This window comes from Atheta coriaria, unplaced genomic scaffold, assembly GCF_025399875.1.
Source record: "Atheta coriaria isolate IRGN ID8LTWV9N9 unplaced genomic scaffold, Caltech_Dcor_3.1 hic_scaffold_10_pilon, whole genome shotgun sequence".
In the NCBI taxonomy this organism is placed as follows: domain Eukaryota; kingdom Metazoa; phylum Arthropoda; class Insecta; order Coleoptera; family Staphylinidae; genus Dalotia; species Dalotia coriaria.
Window position 1 is genome coordinate 5,560,545 of NW_027045452.1, and position 24,246 is coordinate 5,584,790.

At 34.6% G+C, this 24,246-nt stretch overlaps 4 protein-coding genes and 2 long non-coding RNA genes across 8 annotated transcripts; 3 read left to right on the forward strand and 3 right to left on the reverse strand.

The window, feature by feature from the left end:
• Positions 1-11,344: 11,344 nt before the first annotated feature.
• LOC135800082 (uncharacterized) lies at positions 11,345-15,618 on the reverse strand. 2 transcript variants are annotated; one of them, XR_010550097.1, is made up of 6 exons: positions 15,487-15,618; positions 15,247-15,410; positions 14,861-14,912; positions 14,386-14,437; positions 14,193-14,272; positions 11,345-13,788 (listed from the first exon to the last, which is right to left on the reverse strand). It is a non-coding gene; the product is annotated as an uncharacterized lncRNA (long non-coding RNA). The 2 variants fall into 2 exon arrangements; XR_010550098.1 differs by lacking the exon at positions 11,345-13,788 and having other exon boundaries at positions 14,036-14,272.
• A 349-nt stretch (positions 15,619-15,967) lies between these two features.
• On the forward strand, positions 15,968-16,817 carry LOC135800081 (uncharacterized). The gene is made up of 2 exons (XR_010550096.1): positions 15,968-16,110; positions 16,176-16,817. It is a non-coding gene; the product is annotated as an uncharacterized lncRNA (long non-coding RNA).
• A 621-nt stretch (positions 16,818-17,438) lies between these two features.
• LOC135800076 (kelch repeat and BTB domain-containing protein 2-like) lies at positions 17,439-19,670 on the forward strand. 2 transcript variants are annotated; one of them, XM_065313173.1, is made up of 4 exons: positions 17,440-17,717; positions 17,786-18,584; positions 18,652-18,969; positions 19,043-19,670. In XM_065313173.1, the coding sequence occupies exons 1-4, from the start codon at positions 17,565-17,567 to the stop codon at positions 19,648-19,650; spliced, it is 1,878 nt and encodes a 625-aa protein (XP_065169245.1). In that variant the 5' UTR covers positions 17,440-17,564; the 3' UTR covers positions 19,651-19,670. The 2 variants fall into 2 exon arrangements, with proteins under 2 accessions (XP_065169246.1, XP_065169245.1); XM_065313174.1 differs by lacking the exons at positions 18,652-18,969; positions 19,043-19,670 and having other exon boundaries at positions 17,439-17,717; positions 17,786-18,280; positions 18,336-18,414.
• Positions 19,633-21,122, reverse strand: RfC38 (replication factor C subunit RfC38). The gene is made up of 2 exons (XM_065313179.1): positions 20,976-21,122; positions 19,633-20,903 (listed from the first exon to the last, which is right to left on the reverse strand). The coding sequence occupies exon 2, from the start codon at positions 20,726-20,728 to the stop codon at positions 19,676-19,678; it is 1,053 nt and encodes a 350-aa protein (XP_065169251.1). The 5' UTR covers positions 20,729-20,903; positions 20,976-21,122; the 3' UTR covers positions 19,633-19,675.
• A 2-nt stretch (positions 21,123-21,124) lies between these two features.
• On the forward strand, positions 21,125-24,224 carry LOC135800079 (8-oxo-dGDP phosphatase NUDT18). Its single transcript, XM_065313180.1, has 4 exons — positions 21,125-21,585; positions 21,644-21,928; positions 23,439-23,715; positions 23,775-24,224. The coding sequence occupies exons 1-4, from the start codon at positions 21,329-21,331 to the stop codon at positions 23,964-23,966; spliced, it is 1,011 nt and encodes a 336-aa protein (XP_065169252.1). The 5' UTR covers positions 21,125-21,328; the 3' UTR covers positions 23,967-24,224.
• CycJ (Cyclin J) lies at positions 21,846-23,322 on the reverse strand. Its single transcript, XM_065313181.1, has 6 exons — positions 23,232-23,322; positions 23,049-23,162; positions 22,817-22,988; positions 22,465-22,743; positions 22,052-22,211; positions 21,846-21,987 (listed from the first exon to the last, which is right to left on the reverse strand). The coding sequence occupies exons 1-6, from the start codon at positions 23,277-23,279 to the stop codon at positions 21,939-21,941; spliced, it is 822 nt and encodes a 273-aa protein (XP_065169253.1). The 5' UTR covers positions 23,280-23,322; the 3' UTR covers positions 21,846-21,938.
• Positions 24,225-24,246: the final 22 nt, after the last annotated feature.

Consider the following 24,246-nt stretch of genomic DNA (forward strand, 5'->3'; position numbering starts at 1 on the left):
ATCATATGATTCATACAACCGAAAGTATAGGTCATAGTAAATATGTAGAAAAATACATGAAAAAGGGTTCTTTTGTGCCAATAAAGCACTTGAAATATTTGCACGGCCGTAAAACTTTTAGATGCACTAAGTATCTTCTTCATTATTTCAATGTCGATACTTTACTATCTAATGTGAACACGATTCTTCTGAATGTGACTTAATGTTACCGGATTATTAATGGTTTATTTATTTGATTACAATGCCGTTTATTAATCAGAACGGGACTAATGTATTTCTGACTATTCAACGATGGAAACATTTAACGGCATTTAAGTTTGTATGTAATGGTAGCTAATAACATGCCGGTGAGATGAATATTGATGTGTATTTCTATACTTTTATTTGATGAAAACTTATTTATTTATTTAAACTTTTTTTAACCAGTTGTTACTTACGCGCGCGATCTAATCGAAGCCGAAAAATTTTTTTCAGATGTTATACATTTTATATGTGTAAAAACATCAATCCCATACAACAAATAACTGCTTTTATTAAAAGGCAGTATTAGTTCTTTCTATTTGGATTTAAGTATACCATCAAAAATGAATAAGCCAATTTAAAAATCTACAATAAAGTTTTGTTCTTAATAATACTGTCAATGATGTGGGGTTAACATCAAGTTAGCCGCTTGATACATTCATACATTAAGTGCAGTTTCATGAGAGTAAGCAGCATAATCCCCAAGCGGTACAATAAATCTTCTGGTAGAATTTATATTCATTAGCATTAGAAATTTTACGGTAGTTACATCTCCATCCCAAGGGCATGCGTAAAAAGTATAGATGCGTAATAATTCTCCCTAAAAAAAACCTTGTTTATATACGAGTATTCAAGATTATAATAATTATGTAGCACACAATATTTTTAATTCTTTCACCAATTGTTCCGAATATTAATGTTGCAAAAACACTGCTAATCACAACGGCAAAGGTTATAATATCAAATCGCTGCAACAAAATAAAAATTTAAAAAAATCATTTTGGTTTTAAATATTTAAAAAGGTATTAAATACTTACCTCTAAGCATGCTATTGTAGATAAAGCCAATGCTGCCCCACTTACAAGCACCTGCCATAACATCGGCCATTTAAAGCATTCCATGACCACAAGCCATATACTATTAATCAAATATATTAACTGGGTTTTAGGAAAACATAAACAAATCCTACCGCATCATATACATGTGTTGCTTATAGGCTGATATAAGCTTACGTTGACGTATTCTTTTATTCCGCATCAAACGGATATCATCTAGCGTTGATTTAAAGATCTTGACAAATATCTCCATGTATACAGTGATGCTGTACAATAAAATTACACATACACCACCACTAACTGAATGATACGCCATACAAAGAATCGTACACACGTTGTAAATCATGCGATATGTTTTTTGGATCTCGATGAAGAAATAACTTGGAATCAAATAATGGCACGCAAATGGATTGGCTTCTTCATCGCACTGCTGAATTTCTACGTAACACAATCCTGCCACTGCCAAAAACGCAGTATAAATCAAGTGGCTGATTTGTAAGAAGTGATCTCGATTAAGCATTTCATGAACTCTTCTATCATTTAAGACAAGGTAGGGGTTTGCATTTAACAAATCTCTAATGACTAACACGTGATTCTTAATTTTTTTTATATAATGAATAGCGTAGAATGTAATAGATAACGCTAATATATAAGATATGTTCAAGCAAATATCTTTAAAATTACCGCCTTCTTGGACATGCTTAATGATAAAGTTCACACATCCGAAAATATATGTCACACTGAAGATGTAGTAAGCTGCATGAAGAAAAGTTATCCTGTGCCAAAAAAGCACTTGAAATATTCGCACGGCAGTCAAATTATGATATGTGACATTTGTCTTCTTCATGACTTTAACTGTGATATACTAACATTTAAAGAATTCAGTCAGCTACGATAGTAGTTGAGTGATTATTAATGGATTATTTATTTGATTGCAATATCGTTTATCGACTAGATTCAGAGTGTAATGCGTTTCTGATTTAATAGGAAACACAAATGAAACAAAGTTTTAAAAATTTCTCTATTTGCTTTCCATTTAATAACATATTGAAGACGCGTGCCACCGGCGCAAAGGTTTTACGCAGCTCATTCTCAGCAGCGGGGTGCAAGCAGCTAGAACATCGGGCTGATGTTGTCAAGTGAAAACTTGAAAACAATTTCTGAATATTTAGAAATGGTTAGGAAATACTTTCACAAGAATTGGTTCATTTATCAGAATAAAAATTCTATTTTTTATGTGATAAAATTCAATATTCATTTATTGCGCTATCGTACACAAACATGACAATTACTTGCTCGACTACGGCATGCGACTTTTGTTGTGTTTAATTTCAATCTAATATCAACCTTGTTACATATTTGATAAATTTGTTTTGAATATCTTAATGTTGATAAATATTTTTAAAGGTTAGATGGCGCTACAATGCACGTATTCGCGTTAAATATTGCTTGATGGTGGTAGTGAGTGCACACCGTGTTCGTGTGGATCCCGCAGGTAACGAATCTTTATTTCGCGGAATCAAAACTCACCCACCATTGCTGTTTATTATATTAGCATCGTAAATTTAAGCAAATATTCTTCAATTCTTTCATGAATATATCTAACAATTTTATATTAATTCAAATAGTTTATTATTTAAAAATCATCAAAAATGCAAAACATTTTTATTAGCAGCAGATGATTACGGACTAAGGGACCAGGTAACAGGTAAATGAGAAACGATGCATGTTTAAATTAAATAACACTTTAATATTTGATGTAAAATTAGGCAATCTGTCAGCATAAGAAATCCGAAATAGACAAATCGAATTTTAATTTTTTATTACCTTTACTAATCTAAATTTCGAAACTACAGTAACATTTATAGATGGCAATAGCATGGACTAAATATTGTAAAATAGACTTGTATTGTTTATTTCTATATTTATCAGCAAGCGTGAACCTTCGACACAAGAATTGTTTGTTTGAACACAATATACTCTTTCTTATCGCATTGCCGTGTGTCGACGTTGCCAGCACGTTACGCCGCATGTTGCTGCATCTTAGTTTAGTTTTGATCCCAGGTAAAGTGCCAAATGCAATTCGCGCACATGGTGCCATCGTCGCGCTGCCGGGTTTGCGCATCTATTGCAATTCGCGTACAACGTCGCGTGCCATCGCCAATTTCGTGCCAGTCGCTGGTTGATCCTGGCGTGTTTTGATCGACTGGGTATTGTTTGTTCGGACTTCTGCTTTCTAAATTTGCATTATATTTGATCATCTATCGACTATTTAATTGTAAATACTATAGTAATGACTTACTCACAGTGCAATTAAATAGTGTAAATAGTAATTATATTTATTTTTTATTTATTATTTTAATGTACATTATTGTACAAAAGTGGTAGATTTGATAGCGTACCGTGTGCACACTTATGCAAGTTACAAGGTTCGGCGTCGGTCGCAAAATGAATCGGATAAAGTATGGCCCCATGTAGATTTATTCATCATTATCCTTATGTAAGTAACTTTAAATTCAACAACACATATTGTATTTTTTCTAAGATGTATGAATATATTATTCTTAAATCTTATAAAATGTTTCAACTTCTTTTCTTTTAATTACGTGCCTTGGTGACTGATACGCAGAACTATTCGTATGTTTATAATTCAATATTATAATTTAGCATCATCGCGAAATTCCGCCTTAACTGCTTCAAAATGGCCGCCAATGGGTATCGTTTTTACAAATTTTTCAAAACATTCTGTGGAAAACGGATCATATCTCGGGATTCCTTTGTGACATTTTCAATTTATCTTCGGATTATGTAAGGGCAAGAGTCGATCTTGAAGTTCCAATTTGGCATCATAGCGAAATTCAGCCTTAACTACCTCGAAATGGTCGCCAAAGTTGATCGTTTTTCCAAATTTTTCAAAAAATGCGGTGGAAAACGGGTCATATCTCGGGAACCCTTCGTGGTATTTTAATTTTATTTTCGGATTCTGTTAGCGCCAGAACCGAATGGATGTCACTTTTACTATTACCCTCGCACGGTGGCCTAAATGCGAGTCACTTTTACCGCTGGCCTCGTACGGTGCCCTGAACACGAGTCACTTTTACCGCCACCCTCGTATCGTGATTGAAAATTTCGAAAATTCTTTATTGAACGATATAATAAAATACATTAACTACGTGAAATAAAAGTTCAAAAATAGTCGTTAAAAGTGCTAAGGAAAGCAATTTTTTCTATTTTTTCCTTATTTTTCAATTGCGATTATCTTCGAAACTGTCTTTTCATATAGACTGTATTCTGCAATTCTGGATTTTAGGATACCCGCAACATCCATTGTTTATAGTTCTCACCTTTGACTCTTATCGGTGTTTGTGTACAAACAGCATGTTTGTTTTATCATGTTGCAGCGTGTCCGGCGCGCTCAGCATTGTTTGTGCTATTTCTTACTTAGTCGATCGTGCGCTGCGGTATGGTGTGCACGCGTTTACTTGCGCGACGGTCTTCGTGGGGACTTTCGCGTTTCATGTGATTTTAATTAGGTAGTTTTATAAGAATCGGTCAGCAAAGATAAGATTTAAAATTAACGCCGAAGTGGCGCGTATAGTTAATGAATTATTGCGCGTGGAATGCAGGATTGCATGGTTTTACAAGATACACATGTGTTTACATCGGGTGTCGGATATCGTCCGTCGGCTAAAAATTCTTAGTGATTTTGTTTTGTGTATTCATTTAATAGTTAATTTAAATCAAGATGTAACATAAATACTATATTCTAGTATCAAAATAAGTAGTAATTTTTGTTGTAATGCAATTTTGTCGCGTTCCGTCGGCTGCGTATTCGTTCCCATTAGGTCGCGTTTTTCGTGCCTGCTTTTTGCTTTTGTATCTTAATTATATCTGTAATCGACTTTACGTGTTTGCTAATTTGTGCCTTAATTTAGTATTTCTTTAAAAGATGTTTAATAAAATTATAATTATTAGTAATTAAATTATTTATTATGTTTATACGCACCTATCGCCTCTTCTAGATGAACAGTAGAAAACAAGTAATAAAACATGATTTTTGATTTTCTATTTGTATCACCACAGAGTGATATACAGGTATAAATTTTCCTTATTGCCCACTGAAAAATTGGCAATTTTTATTGTTTTGGGCTGATTTACTTTTTAAATATAATATTTTCTTTTGACAACAACCTGTATGTAAATTTTCCCCAGTCAAAAGTTGACAATCTTTAATGTTTTGGAGCCATTTTCTTTTTATATTGTAGATTTTCTCTTGATAACAGCCTGTATATAATTTTCTAATGATGTCACGCGAAAACAGGACGTAATTTGCTATTTTCTAATGCTATCCTTTGTAATATGGTAGCCATTGGCATAGCGCGGCTATGCAAATCATAAACATGTTTTAAAATGACGTCACGTGCTCTGAAGATATTAAACTTGCAAGTTCTGAAGTTGTATTGTATTTAGTTTGTTAATAATACCTTTTATCCCACAAATTTTAATTATTTTAATTTCACAATCTAGAACACGCTCTTTTGGAAGATATTCCGAATCAAAAATAGTTGAAAAAAATTATCAAGTACTCCCCCCCCGCCCATTGTTTCTTATGAATTAAAATTTCATCTCTTAGATTTCCAATTTAACTAGCTTATTTTAAAGAGAACTGTCCGTATATTATTTTTAGCACCCTCAGTCGCGTTTTTATACCTTTTACCCCATTAAATTAAATTATTTTAAATTTCCACTTGATAGAGAATTTTCCAATCTTCCATAATATGTAATTTTGTGGTTGCTATCTCTTTTAGTTTGGAAGATATTTGCTGTCGAAAATCATCGAAAAAAATTATGAAGCAAGAATAACCTCTTGTATCTAGTGAACTAATTGACTCTCTTAGAATTTTTCCATGCCAGAATTGAGCTAGTGAGTTTTTCTGCACGATGCACTATTTCAACCTCTCCAGCCCTTCCGAAAGTGCCATAAAATGCCCTTTAAAAAAGAGCAATTTCAGGAAAATTTGGAGAAAATGATGTGGAAAACACCCAGTATCTAGTGAATTATTTGACTTTCTTAAAGTTTCTTTATGCCAGAATAGAGTTAGAGAGTTCCCCTACAAGATGCATATCTTCCAACCTCTCAGCATTTCAATAAGTACTCTAAAATGCCCTTCAAAAAGGAGCAATTTTAAGAAAATTTGCTAACATGGTGAGAAGACAGCCTGTGTCTATTGAACTAATTGCCTTTCTTGAAATTTCTCCACTCCAAAATAAAGTCAGACAGTTTCTCTACAAGTTGTATATCTTTCAACCTTGAAGTCCTTCCGGAAGTACCCTAAAATGCTCATCAAAAGTGGGCTATTTTATAAAAATTTGAAAACTTGATGTGGAAAACGCCGTCAATCTCGTAAATGATTTGATTTTCTTGCAGTTTCTTGACGTTATGTTAGAGTTTGGGAGACCCTCTATTCAATGCACACTTTTTTTTACTCTATAAACTCTTTGGAAGTGTCTTAAAATACCCTTCAAATATCGCTAATTTTGTCTGGGTCGAACTGTTCTTGATAAATTTTTTTTGGTCATAGAACAGGGTCGAACTTTTCCTGTTAAAATTTTTTCAGTCGAATTTTTTTGTTAATATTTTTTCGGTCGAATTCTTTAGTTAAAACTTTTTCGTTCGAAAAACAGGGTCGAACTTTTTTACTTAAAATTTTTCGGTCGAATTTTTTGTTAAATTTTTTCGGTCAAATTATTTTGTTAAAAATTTTTCGTTCGAAAAACAGGGTAGAACTTTTTTACTTAAAATTTTTTGGTCGAATATTTTTGAAGAACAAAAAGGTCTACGAAAAACGAATGTATTTTTCTCTATAATTGTAAATAGAGTTTAAACGGTTGTTATCAAAAAAATTTACCAAAATAATCGATGTAGAATTAAATTATCTATCAGATTTTCGATTTAAAATTTAATCAAAATTAATAGTTCCATGCATAGTACGTGTACAATTTTATTCATGTTTTGCACTACCACACTGAAAGTGTCAGTGTTTACAAACAAACATGTTTTTTTATCTCGTGCAATGTTTGTGCGATCGCCACGCGGTTGGCTTGTGTACCACGTTAGTTTCATTTTTGTCGTCAGGTGATCTGCACGCACATTTTCTTCATTATTCTTAAGTTGCTAAATGCTCCTTCGATTGTGCGCGATTGATGTGCGGGGTTCGTACAACGCGGATTGTACATATACTCAGAGGTAAAGCGTGAGTGATGTTCCGTCGGCCGGCGTATTCTTTTTGTTTTATACGCGTATTCCATTGGTTCTACAATGTGCATAATTAAGGTCCATAAACGCAAAAATTTATTTTGCATCAAGGTATGTTCTCGCATTTCTTCAGCCATTTGAAAATCAAATCCATTATTGACTTTACTTGTTTGCGCTTTTCCAATTGTTTTACATGATACAAAATAAAATTCTGTCTACCGTCCGCTTGCTAATATGTTGAATTGGAATTATTATTTATTTATTCCACGGTTAATTTGTTAGAATAAGTATCAATTCTTACTAATGTGAAATATCTGTTGTTAACGGAAGAACAATAATCTATTTGTTCTGTCAGGACAGTCCTGACGTTGCACTCACCGGCGAAACAATTGTCAATTTATCAATAAACCAGTGCAAATAGACTGAAACATTCTCAGTTAAAAATCCATTTATAAGTTAAAAATGTTGCACAATATTATCACCATAACCCAAGTATTTTTGTTTTATACTCGATCCACAAACCACTATTTAATTTAATTAACAGATTGTTTGTTTTTCTCCGTGATTATAATATTACTAAATCGTATGAAATATTTTTAGTTTAACTTATGTTTTCTTTTTTTTTATTGACAGTGCTCACTGTTCCTTGGAGTCCGATGAGTTCTGCAGTGGTAAGTTTATAATTAAATTATAGTTTCCCTTCAATATATGCGTCGAATATTAACTTGTATGTATGTAGTTTTGTTATCGCGTTCTGCCGCGTATTGCAAAGACACGAGATAGTCGCGTACCCTGCTGATGAATTTCAGACTTAACTGTTTCTTTGCTAACAAAAGCGCAATATTTTTCCAGTTTTTTCATTATATATTTATATTTCAAAATACGCTGTGAAAAGCCGGCCATATCTCGGGAACCTTTTGTCATATTTTAGTTTTTTTATGGTAGGGCAAGAGTGCGTTTTTAAGATGCATCACTGAACCTCCACGAAATTTATGCGTAACTGCCTCAAAATGACCGCCAAAATTTGCTTTTTTCTGGTTGCTATCCTTTTAGTTTGGAACTTTTTTGGAATTTTTCAAAAGATGCGGTGGAAATTCTGTTAGCATCGGTGTCACTTTTACAGCTAGTTTCGTACGGTATCCTGAATACAAGTCACTGCTATGGCTACCTTCATACGGTGCTCTGAACACGAGTCACTTTTACCGCTAGCCCCGTACGGGGCCTGAATGGGAGTCACTTCTACCGCTACCCTCTTACAGTGCCTTGAACACGAGTCACTTTCACCGGCATCTTCGTACGGTGCTCTGAATGGGAGTCACTTTTACCGACACCGTCATAACGTGATTAAATCGTTTAAAACTTCCGAAAATTCTTTATATAACACGATAATAAAATATATTAATTACGTAATGTAAAAGTTCAAAAATAGTCGCTAAAAGTGGTGAAGGGAACAATTTTTCATGTTTTTTTTATTTATTTTTCAATTGCGATTATCTCCGGAACTACCTTTCATATAGACTGCATTCAATTCTGGATTTTAAGGTACATTGTTTCATTGTGTTAGACTGTATTCACAACATCAATTGTTCATATTTCTCATTTTTGACTCTTATCGGTGTTTGTGAACAAACACCATGTTTTTTTTTATTACGTTGCAGCGTATCGGGCGCTTTCTTACTTAGTCGATCGTGCGCTGCGGTGTAGTGTACACGCGTTTACTTGCGCGGCGGTCTTCGTCGCGACGGTAATTGTATAAGAATTAATGAATTATTGCGCGTGGATCGAAGGATTGCATGATTTTATATGATACGCTTGTGTTTGCCAAAGGGTGTCGGATATCTTCCGTCGGCTAAAAATTCTTATTGGTTTTGTTTTGTGAACTCATTTAATAGTTAATTTAAATCAAGATCTTTCGTGCCCCGTGTGGAATATTTTACCTGCGAAAACGTAAGGAAGTGTGTAACATAAATACTATAGTCTAATAATAAAATAAGTAGTAATAGTCGTCACATTTTCGTTGTAATGTAAGTGTCGCAATATTGTCGCGTTCCGTCGGCTGCGTATTCACTCTCACTCGGGGCTTTTTCGTGCCTTCTTATTGCTTTTGTATTCATAATTCTGTCTGTGCTAATTTGTGTGCTTAAGAGATCTGAATTTAGTATTTCCTTAAAATATGTTTAATAAAATTATAATTATTAGCAATTGTATTATTTACTATGTTTCTAGTCACGTACTTATCACATCTCCTAGATAAACAGTAGAAAACAGGCAATAAAACATTCAGTTTTGATTTTCTTTTTGTATCACCTTGTATAAAATTTTCTTTAATGCTCAGTGAAAAATTGACAATCTTTTTGTTTTGGGGTGATTTTCTTTTTAAATTAAAGGTTTTCTTTCGATAACACCTTGTAGGTAAATGTTCCTTAATGCCATCAAAAAATTGGCAATCTTTATTGTGTTGGGGCGATTTTCTTTTTAAATTAAAGATTTTCTTTTGATAACACCCTGTATATAATTTTCCAGTGATGTCACGCGAAAACGGGGCGCAATTTGCTATTTTCCAGTATTATTTTTTGTTATTTGGCAGCCACTAGCATAGCGCAGCTATGCCGGTCATAAACATGTTTTAAAATGACGTCATATGTCTTGTAACTATTGAACATACAAGTTATGAACTTATATTATACCTATTTAGTTAGTTAATAAAGAAAGGTTAAAGGCAATGGCTGTGCCTTATGACTTGTGCACCCCTTCCTTCCTTCATTTCAGGTACAGGTTCAAACTTGTAAAGTATTTCGCAGTGAAGTAGTCGGCTCTGAGTCGGCGACACTTAGAAATACCTCTACAAGTCTTTATAAGGAGTTCTCCCACTCGGGGGATGATCCCCACTATAAAAATTGTTAAAGTATCCTGTATAATTTGTGTACTCCATCTTTCATTTCAGCTACAGGTAAGAAGTGGTAAGAATATTTTGAAGTGTCCCCTCTCTTGTGTGAGGCGAGTAAAAATTAGAAATATTTTTACAAGTTCTTAAAAGGATGTCCTTATAAGGAGTTCCCTCTCTCTGGGGATGATCCCCCACCATAAAAATTGTTGATATGCCTGAGTATTCCGGGGATGAAGCGCAGTGACAACGTAGCTGTAGGATGGGCCGGGAGCAATGGACGCATCGAAGCAGTGGGCGATCGCCTCCGGCGCTCTGGGAGATCGGCCTACTGTCTTATAACGACACGTGCCAAAAAATTTAAAAATTCTGTCACCTCTATTCTCTTTTCTTCCTGTACTCTCTTCTATATTCTCTTCTTATTTCTTCTATTATCTCCTGCTCTCTCTACTTACTCCTTTTTCCTTACTCCTCCGCCATCTCTTCTATTTATTCTTACTGTTGCTTCGTCGTACTCTGCTTTTCACGTTATTTCTAACATTTGAATCTTGAATTTTTGTGGTATGCACATTTCGTAAATTTCTTATTATTTAATAAAATTACCTTCTACAACTGAGGTTCGATCCATGAACCTCCAGCATGCTAGTATATGCACAATCCACCTGAGCCACAACGCCCACTTATCAAACGTTATTGGTTTCAGGTATAAATATTGTGGTTTTTCTCACCTTTTTAAAAACAACAACACTGTATAGCCATCATTCAAACACTTTCAGTGAAATATAACTTTTATAACTATTCCTGAAAACGACAAAGAGGATACAAAACTAAATATTCATTTAAATAATATTTATTGAGACTCATGCAATATTATATATACATACAGATTATTAGATAATAATTAATTATTTTGTATTCAAGGTATACATTGTTTCTGACAATAAGTGAAAATTAATAACAAATTTGTAGCCGCCAGAAGACATGCGAAGGCCGGCGGTCAACGGAATTCACGCGAGAAGATAATAAAGCGACTTTACATTGTATAGTGAACAAATATATAACTAGCTTTAACCCGCGGCTTCGCTCGCGTTGAATCCATCAAATAAATATTAGAAATCAGTATACATAGTTGAAACGGATTGATAGAAAGAATGTATATTTCACTGCTTGGCTAGGATTATCTATGTGAAAAAATTACTACATGCAATAAAGTTTTAAATTTTAGATGGAATGCTAGATGGCGTTAAAGTAGTCAATTAGCCAGATGCAGAGGTATTATTGGCTAAACAATTTCTTTATTTTATTTAAAAAAATTTTTTTAATAAAAAAAAGTAGCCTATAACCATTCGGGGACCATCGGGGACCACTAAGAATATGTGTACGGATTTGATGTTGACGTAGCTGTCGGTAATACAGTGTGATGGTACTATAGTACTTAGGTGTGAGCTTCATTGCTGGAATGCTAGAGGGCGTTAAAGTAGTCAAATAACCAGATGCACAGGTGTTAGTGACTAAACAATTTCTTTATTTTATTTAAAAAAATAATTATTTTTATTAAATGAAAAGTAGCCTATAACCTATCGGGGACCACTAAGAATATGTGTACAAATTTTCATGATGATCTGTTAAGTAGTTTTTGCGTGAAAGCACGATAAACTTCAGGACATACGCATTTATAATATTAGTAAGGATAAGTAAACATGGATGAGATAACTGTTACTACAGCCCCCTCATAGGCAAGTTTAACACATCACATGATAATTGTAAATAGAATTGATGCTACTCACATTATTTCCCTTGCTGACAATCTTCACTTCACACGGGGAACAAAGTCCCAGTAATTATAACGGTTGCCGTCGGAACACATGTGAATAGAGCCACTCAATTCTGGAATCCACATTCCGCAAACCATTAACCGTTGGACACAACCGAGTGTTATTACAAAATACCATTGCCGACCGTTACAAATTACTACCAAATCAAAATCTCCAGAACCGCTAAAAGATGCAACGAGGGTCGTGGCAAACGCGCACTGAACGACTAAACAGGAGAAAGTATAGGCATGCAACATGAACAAAGCAGGTATAAAAATGATAAGAATTGACTGTATTATAGAACGACACGCCGCCAAAAAATTTAAATTCCAAGCTACCAGTCTTGTGTTCTTTCGGGGTGCCTCTTTCCTATCTGCTCTCCTCTCTCCTTTATTCTCTCTCTCTTTCTTCACTATGTTATTCTATGGTGTCCTCTTAGAGTTCAACATGACTTAATACTAATCCAGAAAACGACTAAGTGAACACATTGTTTACAAGAATGGAAAATTTCCTTTATTGACCGAACATTTACAATTATTCTAAAGCAATAACATGGTAACTGTGAGATTTAAAAAGTTAAATAAAAGTAAAAGTTTTATTTGCTGCTACTTACTTCATTGTTCTTCTATCAAAGGACTAAACCGCACAAACACATTTCCGCAAACTATATGTAGAATTGATGAAATGTATTCACTTGTATTCACAAACACATAAATATAACTTGAACATCAGAAAGTATTCATAGTCACCGGAACATATCCGACGGACGCTACGCGCGCACCGTAACGAATCACTCAAATCATTCGTTTTATGCCACACTGGGCTGTTACTACTAATGCTTTTGTTGTCAATCGATTCTAGTAATGCTACAAAATATCAAGAAATGCAAGAAATCGTCACCACGTTTGATTAATGAAGGAAACACGTGCGAACCACAGAGCAGCGCTCAACCGACTAAGCCGAACTAAGCAAGCCAGGAAATTGATAACAGACCCGCAGTTGGAGGGGCATTCTTCTATCTGCATACGACAGAAATGCAATCCCTACTAATAATATTATAAATGCGAAAGACCTGATGTTTATTATACTTTCACGCAAAAACTACTCAACAGATCATCATGAAAATATGTATACATATTCTTAGTGGTCCCCGAATGGTTATAGGCTACCTTTTTTTAATAAAAAAAATTATTTTTTAAATAAAATAAAGAAATTGTTTAGCCAATAATACCTCTGCCTCTGGTTATTTGACTACTTTAACGTCATCTAGCATTCCAGCAATGAAGCTCACACCTAACTTGTACTATAGTACCATCACACTGTATTATCACACTGTATTACCGACAGCTACGTCAACATCAAATCCAATTGACTACACTATGGAGACTGTAAACTATACTTCCATAGACTATACTTTCAGCCATTTTAAACTTCCCGCCATTCTACTTCATTGTTACTTCTTCTGTGACTACAGACGCGTACGGAAGCAACTTCATTATATTAGATATTCGCGAGCGAAGCCGCGGGTTAAAGCTAGTTAGAAATATATTGCAAGTTAACAAGTTATGAGATGAAGTTTACAAAAGAATTATTTGGAAAAAAGGTTTTTAATTAACGTACTGTGGCAAAATTGCCCTTTTGTGCTTTCCCGTAGTATTAAACACAAATATTGTATATGACAATTGAAAACAACTACAACAATTAGAATGAAATAATTGTTGTTCTACGACATCGGCTTTGCCCGCTAGACACCTAAAACTGAACAGCAGAAAATTAGAGCATTCAAAGCCTGAGTATGCAACTTTTGTAATTTCTTGTTTGGTTAAACATAAAAGTTGTGTATAAAAGTGACGTACGCACCGCAACTCAACGCATTAAAAACAAAAATTAAGTATGAATTTAAACCAAATCGATGGAAGCGCCATCTGACCGTGGCGGAACAAAACAAAATAGATAGCTGACACTAGCGCAGTCTAGGTGTGACGAAACAAAACATAGTTAAACATAGTCGAATATCGTCATTTAGTTTTGCGACTTTGAAACAAATAACCCAGAAATCTGCAATGCGTCTGCTTATGTTTAAAATAACTAATTTAATTCACTTTCCAGTGTATGAAGCGCGAAAATTATTTACGGAAATGATAAAAAAATTCAATTCTTACAATCTCATGAATCGTTGTCCTAGGACATTCTGTTTGCCTGCTAGACCCCTAAAACAACCAAAAATTCGCCCGCTAGACACCTAAAACCACCAAAAATTAGTACATCGAAGCACAAAAAGGTCATTATTGCAGGTTTCCCGTATGCAAATCACACATATTATATACGAAAATGTGAAACAAATTCAATACTTACAATCTAATGAAAGAATCATTGTCCTAGGACATTTTGTTCGCCCGCTCGATACCTAAAACAACCAAAAATCAGTACATCGAAGCACAAAAATGACATTTTTGATAGTTTCCCGAATGCTAATCACACAAATTATTTATGAAAATGATAAACAGGTTCAATGCTTGCAGTCGGATAAAAAATATCGTTGTTCTAGGACATTTCGTTCGTCTGCTAGACATCTAAAACAACCAAAAATTACCACATCAAAGCAAAAAAATGACATTTTTGGTGGTTTCCCGTATGCTAAACACACTAATTATTTATGAAAATGATAAACAAGTTTAATGCGATATCCTAGAATATTTTGTTCGCCTGCTACACACCTAAAACAACCAAAATTTAGCCAATTGAAGCACAAAAGTGTCATTTTTGCATATTTCCCGTATGCTAATTATACAAATTGTATATGAAAGTGTTAAACAAATTCAATACTTACAATCTGATAACTGAATCAATGTCCTAGAATATTTTGTTCGCCTGCTAGCCACCTAAAACAACAAAAAAATCAGCACATTGTAACACAAAAATATGTTGTTTTAAATAACTAAAATGCACGCTTTAATGAGAAATTGAACTAAAAAATGAAAAATAATTTTAGAACATAGAAACAGAATGATAGACGGAAAATATAAGTAATGTATAAACAAAAGCTTTGGATTTCTTAACTATTCTTGTGCTAATTGTACGGGTCGAATATATTTTCTAGAACTGACATTATTGAGCACTCTACGCTTTTCTCTATATAGTACTTATATTTTCCTTGTATCACCGTGCATCGGCCCAAAACACACACTATTATAACATACAATAAATTTACAATACCTTTAAAAATAAATACAAATTGGGTCCTCACAAGCTTAAAACAGCCAATACCATTTTAAATAGAATTAAGCAAGTCTGGTATTGCTTTCATACACAAGTGGGTATATTGAAGGCAAACATCTTATCCCAATTAACATAACTTAACTTTAAATAACAGTTTTTGCCTGAAATTTACCCCCATTAAATTGAAATCAAACATCTTATCAAAAATTTATACAAATAAATTTGAAATACACTTACTGCTCCACACCGCATGGTGCGCGTTGGTATCGCTGCCGAGAATATAGTAGAATATAGCCTGTTATTCCTTTTGCACCACTCCACGAGGCGTTTAGTTCCCTGTACATTCTCATCTGAGAACCAAACCACTTACACTTTCCACGATATGTATACTAGTTATTTATTTTTTGTTTGTTTTCATTACGCAAAATATGTCAGATTATAAAATAAACTTGCAAGAGTTAGAGTATGTGTCGCGTAATTTTAGTACCTTTAGGTGGCGCTGGTAGTTTAGTTGCACAACAGCTGTTTTCTAAAGCATTTATTTAATTTAATGTCGGCTAAAAATTGCAAAGCTAAATTTGAATCAAATTATTAAAATTTTAAAACTATATTATTATTATTATAAAAATGCCGGGTTGTTTGGTACCAGGATGTACCTCAGGGTATAAAAGTAATGTTGAAAAAGTTCATTTGTTTACTGTGCCAATAGAAGAGGAATTAAAAAACAAGTGGCAAATTGCTATAAAAAGACCACATACTCTTATTTCAAAAGCACAAGTAGTTTGTGAAAAACATTTTCGCTCTGGAGATATAATTCGAACTCGACAATTGTTAGATCCTGATGGAAATATAGTTGGTGTGGTAAGTTAATTTTATTTTCTTTAATAATAATAAATATTGATCAAATAATTTCTGAATGATTATAGTCACCATATCAGCGTCCACGATTAGCGCCTAAAGCTGTACCTAGTTTATTTCCTTGGACAGAAGTGATACCTGCTATTGATGAAAGCAAAAATATTTCTGAATCTAGTCCTACAAGTGCACAAGTGTCTGAACTTCCTAAATCAAGAAATATCCCAGAAGAGATTAATGTGAGTGAAGTTTCCGAATTTCGTTCAAGTACTGGAAGGCAGGAACATATTTCCGACCATACCTATTATAGTTGCAATGTAGTGGAAAATTTTAATTTTTCTACGTTATTGTCATATGATTTGAATTTACCATCTTCCTGGTTGCGTAATAATATCACACATAACGGAATACCTCTTATTAGTTTTTCTGTTATAAGTTGTGAAGTGGTAGATGGCAACTATTATAGTTTTAATTTAAAAGAAATCATGGTTGACTCATCATTAAAATTATACACAAATATAATGGAAAAAACATTGACAGATTCTTCATACATTACCGTAAAGAACAATATTACAAACATTAAAGAGCTAGAAGAATACATACGCACAATTAATGGTTTAAAAGTTTGTAAAGGTACTACTATAGATGGACTTCAAGAATATGAAAAATCTTCTTCTTTGTATACTGATAAAATATATACAATTAGGCACAAATCATGTACTTTATTATGTTCTTCTATACAATGTACTGCATGCCAAAATGCTAAAAGAGCATTTGTAAGGAAACGAAAACGTCACGAGATAAAGTCGATTAATAAAAAGTTTACAGTTCAAGAAATTCCGGTAGGTTCTAAAACAAGAGGGTCTGTAAATACTAATGAACATAAATTAAAGCAAAAATTAAATAGATCTATAGCTCAAAATAAAAAGTTGCGACTGGTGAATATGAAATTACGAAAAAATTTAAAAGCTTGCCAAAGTCAAATGTCCAGTGAAGTTGCTAATAATCAATGTAATGTCGTCCAGGAAATACTAAAAGCAAAATATTGTTCTAATTAATTAATTATATTTTACTTATTTTATTGTATGCAATGTTATATTTTTGTAAAACCAATATAAATTATAAAAATAAATGCATTTATTTTTTATTAACTAATCTTAATTCATAAAAAAATTGTTAATAATAATAATAAACAGAAGAGAAAAATAAAATAAATATCCTGATTCTTAAAAAAATTATTTCTAAGCCCCATTTTATGAAATAGTTCATAAACGGAAAGTAACAACTATATGTAACCCAAACTACACACATTTACTCTTTTCCCTTCTAACTGACGTTACCGCAATAACTTTAAACCGAATCAGCTGATCAGTATTCTCACAAGTGGCATTTGATCGGCATGTTTAACATTCGCCGATTCTAATAAGAGAACTAAGTGAAGGAAGTAATCAATTCAAACAATGGCAGATGAACCATCAGAGACGGTAACATTGCTGATTGAAAATGTCCCGGTAAAGTGTAATAAACAACAGCTCATTGAAAACAGTAACTATTTCAAAGTGATGTTTGAAGGAAACTTTGTCGAACGTGATAAAAGCACGATCACCCTCGAAGTAAGTCATAATAAACTCACCAAAAGACTACAACAAATAGAATTTAAATTTTCATTTTAATCTCACAGGAAATCGATTTGAAATCAATGAATTTAATACTCAGTCTTCTTGTGGACAGTAGCACAGCATTCATGCTAGGTGAAGATGACTTGTTGCATGTCCTCCAAACATCATGTATGCTGCAATTTGAAGACCTACGTGATAACTGCGTTAGTATCCTCACGGAAAAACTAAATCCAGAAAATGCCATTAAAATATGGTTTGTGTGTGAATCACATGGCATTTGCCCACTTTACTTGAAAGCAAAGAACCTGGCTTTAATTGAGTTCAATGTGATCAAAGATACCAATGCTCTTATAGATTTAGATCTTACACAAGTACATTTATACCTTGCAAATGTAACGCTGCAATGTAAAAGTGAACTGGATGTTTTCACAACTTGCATGCAATGGTACTACGAGAACGGCGACGGCGACGTAAAATCGCTCATTAAACTACTTTCTTGCGTCGATTTTCAAAGTGCAAGCGAGGAGGAAATTAAGGAAATGATGATCATGCCGGATGTACACAATAATCAAATATTGCGAGAATTATTTCGCTTAATTTTTACCTTTAAAGGTGCAGATGCGGAAAACTATTCGTCAACGATTGATTTTGTGAAAAATCTCTTCAATTCAAATAAAAGAAACAAGACCTTTGTCGATCCAGTCCTATTTGTAAAAAAGTACTCGACTAACACATTAAACGAATCATCAGGCGAATCCAAAGAGGATAATGTTGAGGTGCATCATGATATTTATAAACGCAAACGAAAATACATGCGAGTAGGTGGAATTGAAGACACCACAGCAACCCTGTTTATTTATGGTAAGTATTTGTAATTAAATATACTTAAAATTACAAAGAAATAAATAAAATCATAATAATGTTGTAGATATGCTTAGGAAGAAATACATTAAATGTATTGATGTACCTGAGGAAAAGTACGTGGGTTATGAGGGTTTTCATATAGTTGGTTACAAAGAACAGATTTTTTTATTTGGTGGAGAAGTTACGCTTGGAAGCGGTCATTGGAACTTAAACTTTTGGGTGTATGACACAATCAGGGACCGATGGGAGAGAAAAACAAGACTGCCTTCTGGACGCCGACACTTTCAATCCTGCATTTGCGGACCATACTTATACATTATTGGCGGAACCGGAACATTTCGTATTATCCAAGACAATATGTTTTGGTACAATTATATAGACAGTTGAGTATTGCTTAATTAATTTTAGTAAGTATTTGTTGATATCTAAAAACTCTAAACATAATCAATATTTAGATATTTGGAGTACACAGTTAGTACTTCCATGTCCAGCTAGCCAACTACGCTGTTGTAATTACAACGATAAACTTCTCCTGATCAATGTGAACAACAGATGCGGATACCTTTGCACAAACATGCAGGGTGTGTATATAACACTTGATTTTCAAGACGACACCAATCTGGTTCTATCATACCCTCCGCACTTTTCACTGTTTACTTATAATGGTCGCATATACGTGAAAAGTAATTCGTCGCTAATTGAATTTGAACTATCAACGACCAAACTGCGCGTAACTAACGTATGGTCACCCAGCAACCCAACATCCACTGATTTATTCGCCCATTGGGACGTGATCGAATCAATCGTCTGCAATGATTCTGTGTTCACACTGTACAAATGCACACAAACGAAGAGTGTTCAGTTTGAAATCATGTCCATGTTGGAGAAGGATAAAATGGCGTCGCAAACATTACCTGCGCAAGTCGAAGATTTTAATATCGACTTGTCAACGAAAATGTTCGCGTTGCAACATCACTACAAAATGGTTGTTAACGATGTTTATATCAACGAATTACCAGTCATTTCTAACAGTCAAATGGAAGTATTTTTGGAAAGTATATAAATATTTATTGAAAAAAGTAATGAGATTACATTAGTGCGTCCAAAGCGTCCTCTAAAAATTCCTTATAGATATACATAAAGTTAGCAACAAATGCTTCCAAGTGGAAGATTTTTTTGTTACCGTGATGCAAGCGATGTTCATATTCGGCTGCCAGACCCACCACTTTCTCATGCAGTGAAATATCACACTTTGCCAAAAGTTTATCCAACAATGTTTTGAAAATGATATTTGTCGGAATATTGTGAATTATTAATTCATATAGCATGTTCCTGACATTGGCAATCTTTTGAATGCTCTGCTGTGTTAATATCTCATCAGCTACATGTTGAATGTGCAGCATCCAATCAGGTTCTCTAATCTGTGACTTTGGGTCTTGGCTAGCTGCCTGGAGCATCAGAAGAGCGCGCCGTAAATTCCTGTCACACTTTTGTGAAATTGTCTGAAGCATTTCCTCAGGTGGATTGTACTTTTCTTTCTTTGCAACAATCTGCAAGACATTAATAATTTCTGCCGCGGTGGGGGCAGGAACGCGAATGCTCAAACATCTAGACTTAATTGCTGGTGTTACCAATGAAGTTGAGTTTGCACACAAAATTAGCCTGCAGTGGGTGATGTACTTTTCCATGGTTCTTCTCAAAGCATGCTGTGCATCTTTTGTCAACTCATCAACGCCAGTAAGGACAATGACTTTAAACTCACGTTGACCATTCACGTCCAACTGATGTGATTGTGCGACGTTTTTAATGAGTTCCATCACTACAATCCGGTCGTAAATGCCCACATCAGAAGGGTTTACTTCAATGTGATAATTGCTGCTCAGGGTGGATACTTCAAGTTTTTTATTAGAGGCGGTGGTAAAGTTCATTTTGACGATGCGTAGTTTCTCGACACCGGGACCGTAGAGCTCTTTCAGGAGGCACATAATACGCGTTTTCTTACCGGCACCGGCGGGGCCATAAACTAATAAATGTGGAAAATCTCCTTGTTTTGTCAAATTGCGAAGATTTTCGGCTTGTTCATGATGATAATGTAACTTTGATAGATCAGTGGGACGGTACTTATCTAACCACAGACTCATTTTTTATCTTTTCACAGTGCAGTTGTTCACAAAAACTAATTTCAGAAGTGCGCTTCACGGTTTCCCGCTTTTAAAAGACTGAATTACATTGAGGTTACCAAATAAAATATAGGCAACTAAATGTACCAAATTCGGTGAATTATAAAACATAATCAACTATGCGACTTTTATGTTTCTAAAAATAATAATTTTATATGATTTGATTTTATGTTTACAAAATTATTTAGGTTTAATAAAGTAAACTTACACCAACAGATGATCAGCCGTGGGTTTGTACTTGGGCATCACGCACATTGCCACACATCTTGCACATGGTGATGTTGGTGCACAGTTACCTGACGTAATTCTTACAACCTGTTTTCTGTTGACATTCCACGTCTGTAACATTCCGCGCATTCTACGACGGTAAGATAATTCAAATGCTAATGCTAAATGTCGCCGCCCTGATTGTGCACTCGAGTGCGTTCGCCGCGACGGCCGCAATTTTATAATGAAACATTAACACTGGTTAACACTGTTTTAAAAAATACATTTTCGACGACGGTGCCGAATTAATGAGACTGTGAGTGCATAAAAAGTGTAAATTATAAACAATAAGCGATGCCGGACAAGGTGGAAAAGGCAATCAACGAGGTGCTGAAGGGCCTCGCGCCGTCCAGCGAGTCACTCATCTGCGACTTCGGCATTGAAGAACAAAACCGAGCACTGGAAACACAAGGCAAGGTGCCCAAAGTTGATCCGAAGCAGGTGCCGATAGTCGGTGAGACCATCACCTACGTCGTCGCTGCCGTCATCATCAACGAGCACGGCGAAGTACTTATGATGCAAGAAGCGAAAAAATCCTGTGCGGGAAAATGGTACACACACGATTTTTAAATAATTTTTATTTGGCTAAAATAAAACCTTTTATTCAAGGTATTTACCAGCAGGTCGCCTGGAAAGGGGTGAAGACATCGAAACAGCAACCAAGAGGGAAGTTCTGGAGGAAACAGGACTACAGATTAAATGTACATCACTGATTATGGTGGATTCTGGGAAGGGAGTGTGGTTCAGATTTGTGCTTGTTGGTGATGTTATTGGTGGCACATTAAAGTCACCATCCAGTGCAGATCAGGAGTCATTGCAGGCGAAGTGGATTCAGAATTTGGATGAGGTGCCACTCAGAGCACAAGACATCTTACCCCTCATTGACAGAGCAAGGTAATTATCTCTAGCTGGTGATTGTTAAACCACAATCAGTACATGGTAGAGGCAAAGTTCTAAAATATAACACCAAATTGATGAAATAGTCATAATCTAAGTAATAATATGTTATTAACTTACTCTAATAACATCATTTTGGTGAATTGAATGTCTGAGCATGTGTAGTGCGTGAATTGCTCGAGTTGTTCGTGCCATTCGCTAAGTTTGTTTGCTTGCCGGGCGATGGATATGATTGCGGCGCTTAAAAGTGACGGTTTGTGCCTTTGCATATAATGTACATCTAAAATGTAGAATTATTTTAACAACAAGCCCATTAATATCTAAATTTGCCTGATTAAATAATAGATGTTAATGTAATGCTTTAATACTAGAAGTTTTTGGGCATTAAAATTACTATAACTGTAAAATATTTGAGCAATACAAACGTATTTGATTGAAAATTTCAGATCTCATGCAAAACTAGGCAAGATAGGCAACACATTAACTTGGTTTAAAATATAGTTCTTTTTACAATTAATGAGACACTTTCTTACCATCTAATACTTTATCAAGATACGTTCGAATAGTTGTATGCATGTCTCGTACGATGGTTGCAACTCCTTGTTGCTTTAATCGCACGTCTTCCTTTGTAACTGCAGCTTGCAAATAATAATGAACGTAGTGCGCCGCAGTTGGTATCATTATGTTCCATTCGAAGTACTTCAGAATGTGCGCTTCGAGAATTTTATAATCCTTTACTGTGTACGGATAGGGCACAAGCCAGTTTAATTCAGTAATTTTTGGCGTTTTCATATAGTATTCTTCTACTTTGCCTGGAAATTACACGTAAAATATAAAACATTCAAATATTTTTATAACTTTATTTAAATCCCGTCTGAAACTTGCCTGCTATTAATAAACAACAGTTTGCAAGCAATAGTATTCTTTCCGATGTAATCGAATGATTGTCCATGAAAATATCCAACAGATAAACAGCAAGGTGAAGAGTGCAATGAGTCAACTTCATTGTAATCGCAGCGTCTTTCAAATGTTTTATCAAAAATGCCCTGTAGTGTATCTACGGTACGTCATACTTTTGTTAGTGTTGTAGTGTTGTTTAGTTTTAATTAATTAATACTTGCGGAGCACGATGTGCGAATAAAATTCGGTACATCTCTCGGTAGGCCAATACTACAGCGTATTCATCTTTGTATTCCGCAATGTCGTCCCAGATTTCTTTATTGATATGCAACTGAAAGTATTAACTGTATACTAAACCAAACTTCCGCACAGTTAATATCGCGATTTGTTATTCACTTACATTAAACAGCGATTCGCTGCTAATAAAATTATTGTTTGAATCCATCATTCGCACAAGCGCGCACGTTTGACAATGACAAAAATACACAACATTAGGAATTCTTTCATGTTATCGCTTTTGCGAAAACGAATGAAAAAAGTGTATTCGCGCAGTTTCTGTGGGATAAAGTTTTTTCATGTGATAATGAAATCTTATCATACATTGCAGAGAGTACAAAATGGCTAAGAATGCTGGAGACCGCTCGTGGCACTCTGACATTCTGCCGTCATTGACACCGCACACGCGCGCTTACCTTCGCCTCGTCGTCCTGATCCGCAAGAAGCGCAACAATAAGGTGCACGTGCTTCTCAGCGAGAGGACGACGTGGCACCTACCCGTCTGCGAGATTAACCAGGCCAAATCTGTGCATTCCACGCTGCACGCCTTCATGGTGGAGATTTTCGGTGCCGATGTGGCAAGTCATCGACCACACGGCATTCTTGCGGTAAGTTTTAGTCTGTTTAAGTATTTTAAATACTTTGTTTTAATTTGTGTTTTGTTCAGGTTGAATTCGATTCGAAAAATAGTAATGGCGGATTTTGTATGACACTACTCGTCGGTTTTAAGGTAGCTTTGGAAGATGTGCCGATTATTGGAAAGTATATGTGGCATGAGACAAATCAGCAATTGGGCGACTTGCTAGCAACGAGGATTTCCATGAAAAACTCTACGATTGTCCTGAATGTTATCAGCTAGTTAAGCTTTAAAATATCATATCTTTTTATGCCTTTGAAAGACAAATACTAACTCGTTATTATTATAAATAATATTATAACATAGCTCAGTTTTGCTAACTTTGAGACAGACACAGTAATTCATTATTGTATATCTAATGTTAGTAAAATTGAACTTGTATCACGTTGTTATCACCATTCATATTTTATCTTATTAATCATGTAAAATTCTATTATATTTCACGAAGTATAGATCTATACTTCGTGTATATTTATTGAACTTATAATTCAAAAAGAAAATT

Coding starts and splice junctions, on each gene's coding strand:
- CycJ (XM_065313181.1), bottom strand. CDS start 23,279: ATGATGGATTCAAACAATAATTTTATTAGCAGCGAATCGCTGTTTAAT. Junction 22,989..23,048: donor TCGCACATCGTGCTCCGCAA/GTATTAATTAAT, acceptor GACGTACCGTAG/ATACACTACAGGGCATTTTT. Junction 22,744..22,816: donor CTGTTGTTTATTAATAGCAG/GCAAGTTTCAGA, acceptor TGTAATTTCCAG/GCAAAGTAGAAGAATACTAT.
- LOC135800079 (XM_065313180.1), top strand. CDS start 21,329: ATGCCGGACAAGGTGGAAAAGGCAATCAACGAGGTGCTGAAGGGCCTC. Junction 21,586..21,643: donor AAATCCTGTGCGGGAAAATG/GTACACACACGA, acceptor CTTTTATTCAAG/GTATTTACCAGCAGGTCGCC. Junction 21,929..23,438: donor CCCCTCATTGACAGAGCAAG/GTAATTATCTCT, acceptor CATACATTGCAG/AGAGTACAAAATGGCTAAGA.
- RfC38 (XM_065313179.1), bottom strand. CDS start 20,728: ATGAGTCTGTGGTTAGATAAGTACCGTCCCACTGATCTATCAAAGTTA.
- LOC135800076 (XM_065313173.1), top strand. CDS start 17,565: ATGGCAGATGAACCATCAGAGACGGTAACATTGCTGATTGAAAATGTC. Junction 18,585..18,651: donor AGCAACCCTGTTTATTTATG/GTAAGTATTTGT, acceptor ATAATGTTGTAG/ATATGCTTAGGAAGAAATAC. Junction 18,970..19,042: donor TTGGTACAATTATATAGACA/GTTGAGTATTGC, acceptor ATCAATATTTAG/ATATTTGGAGTACACAGTTA.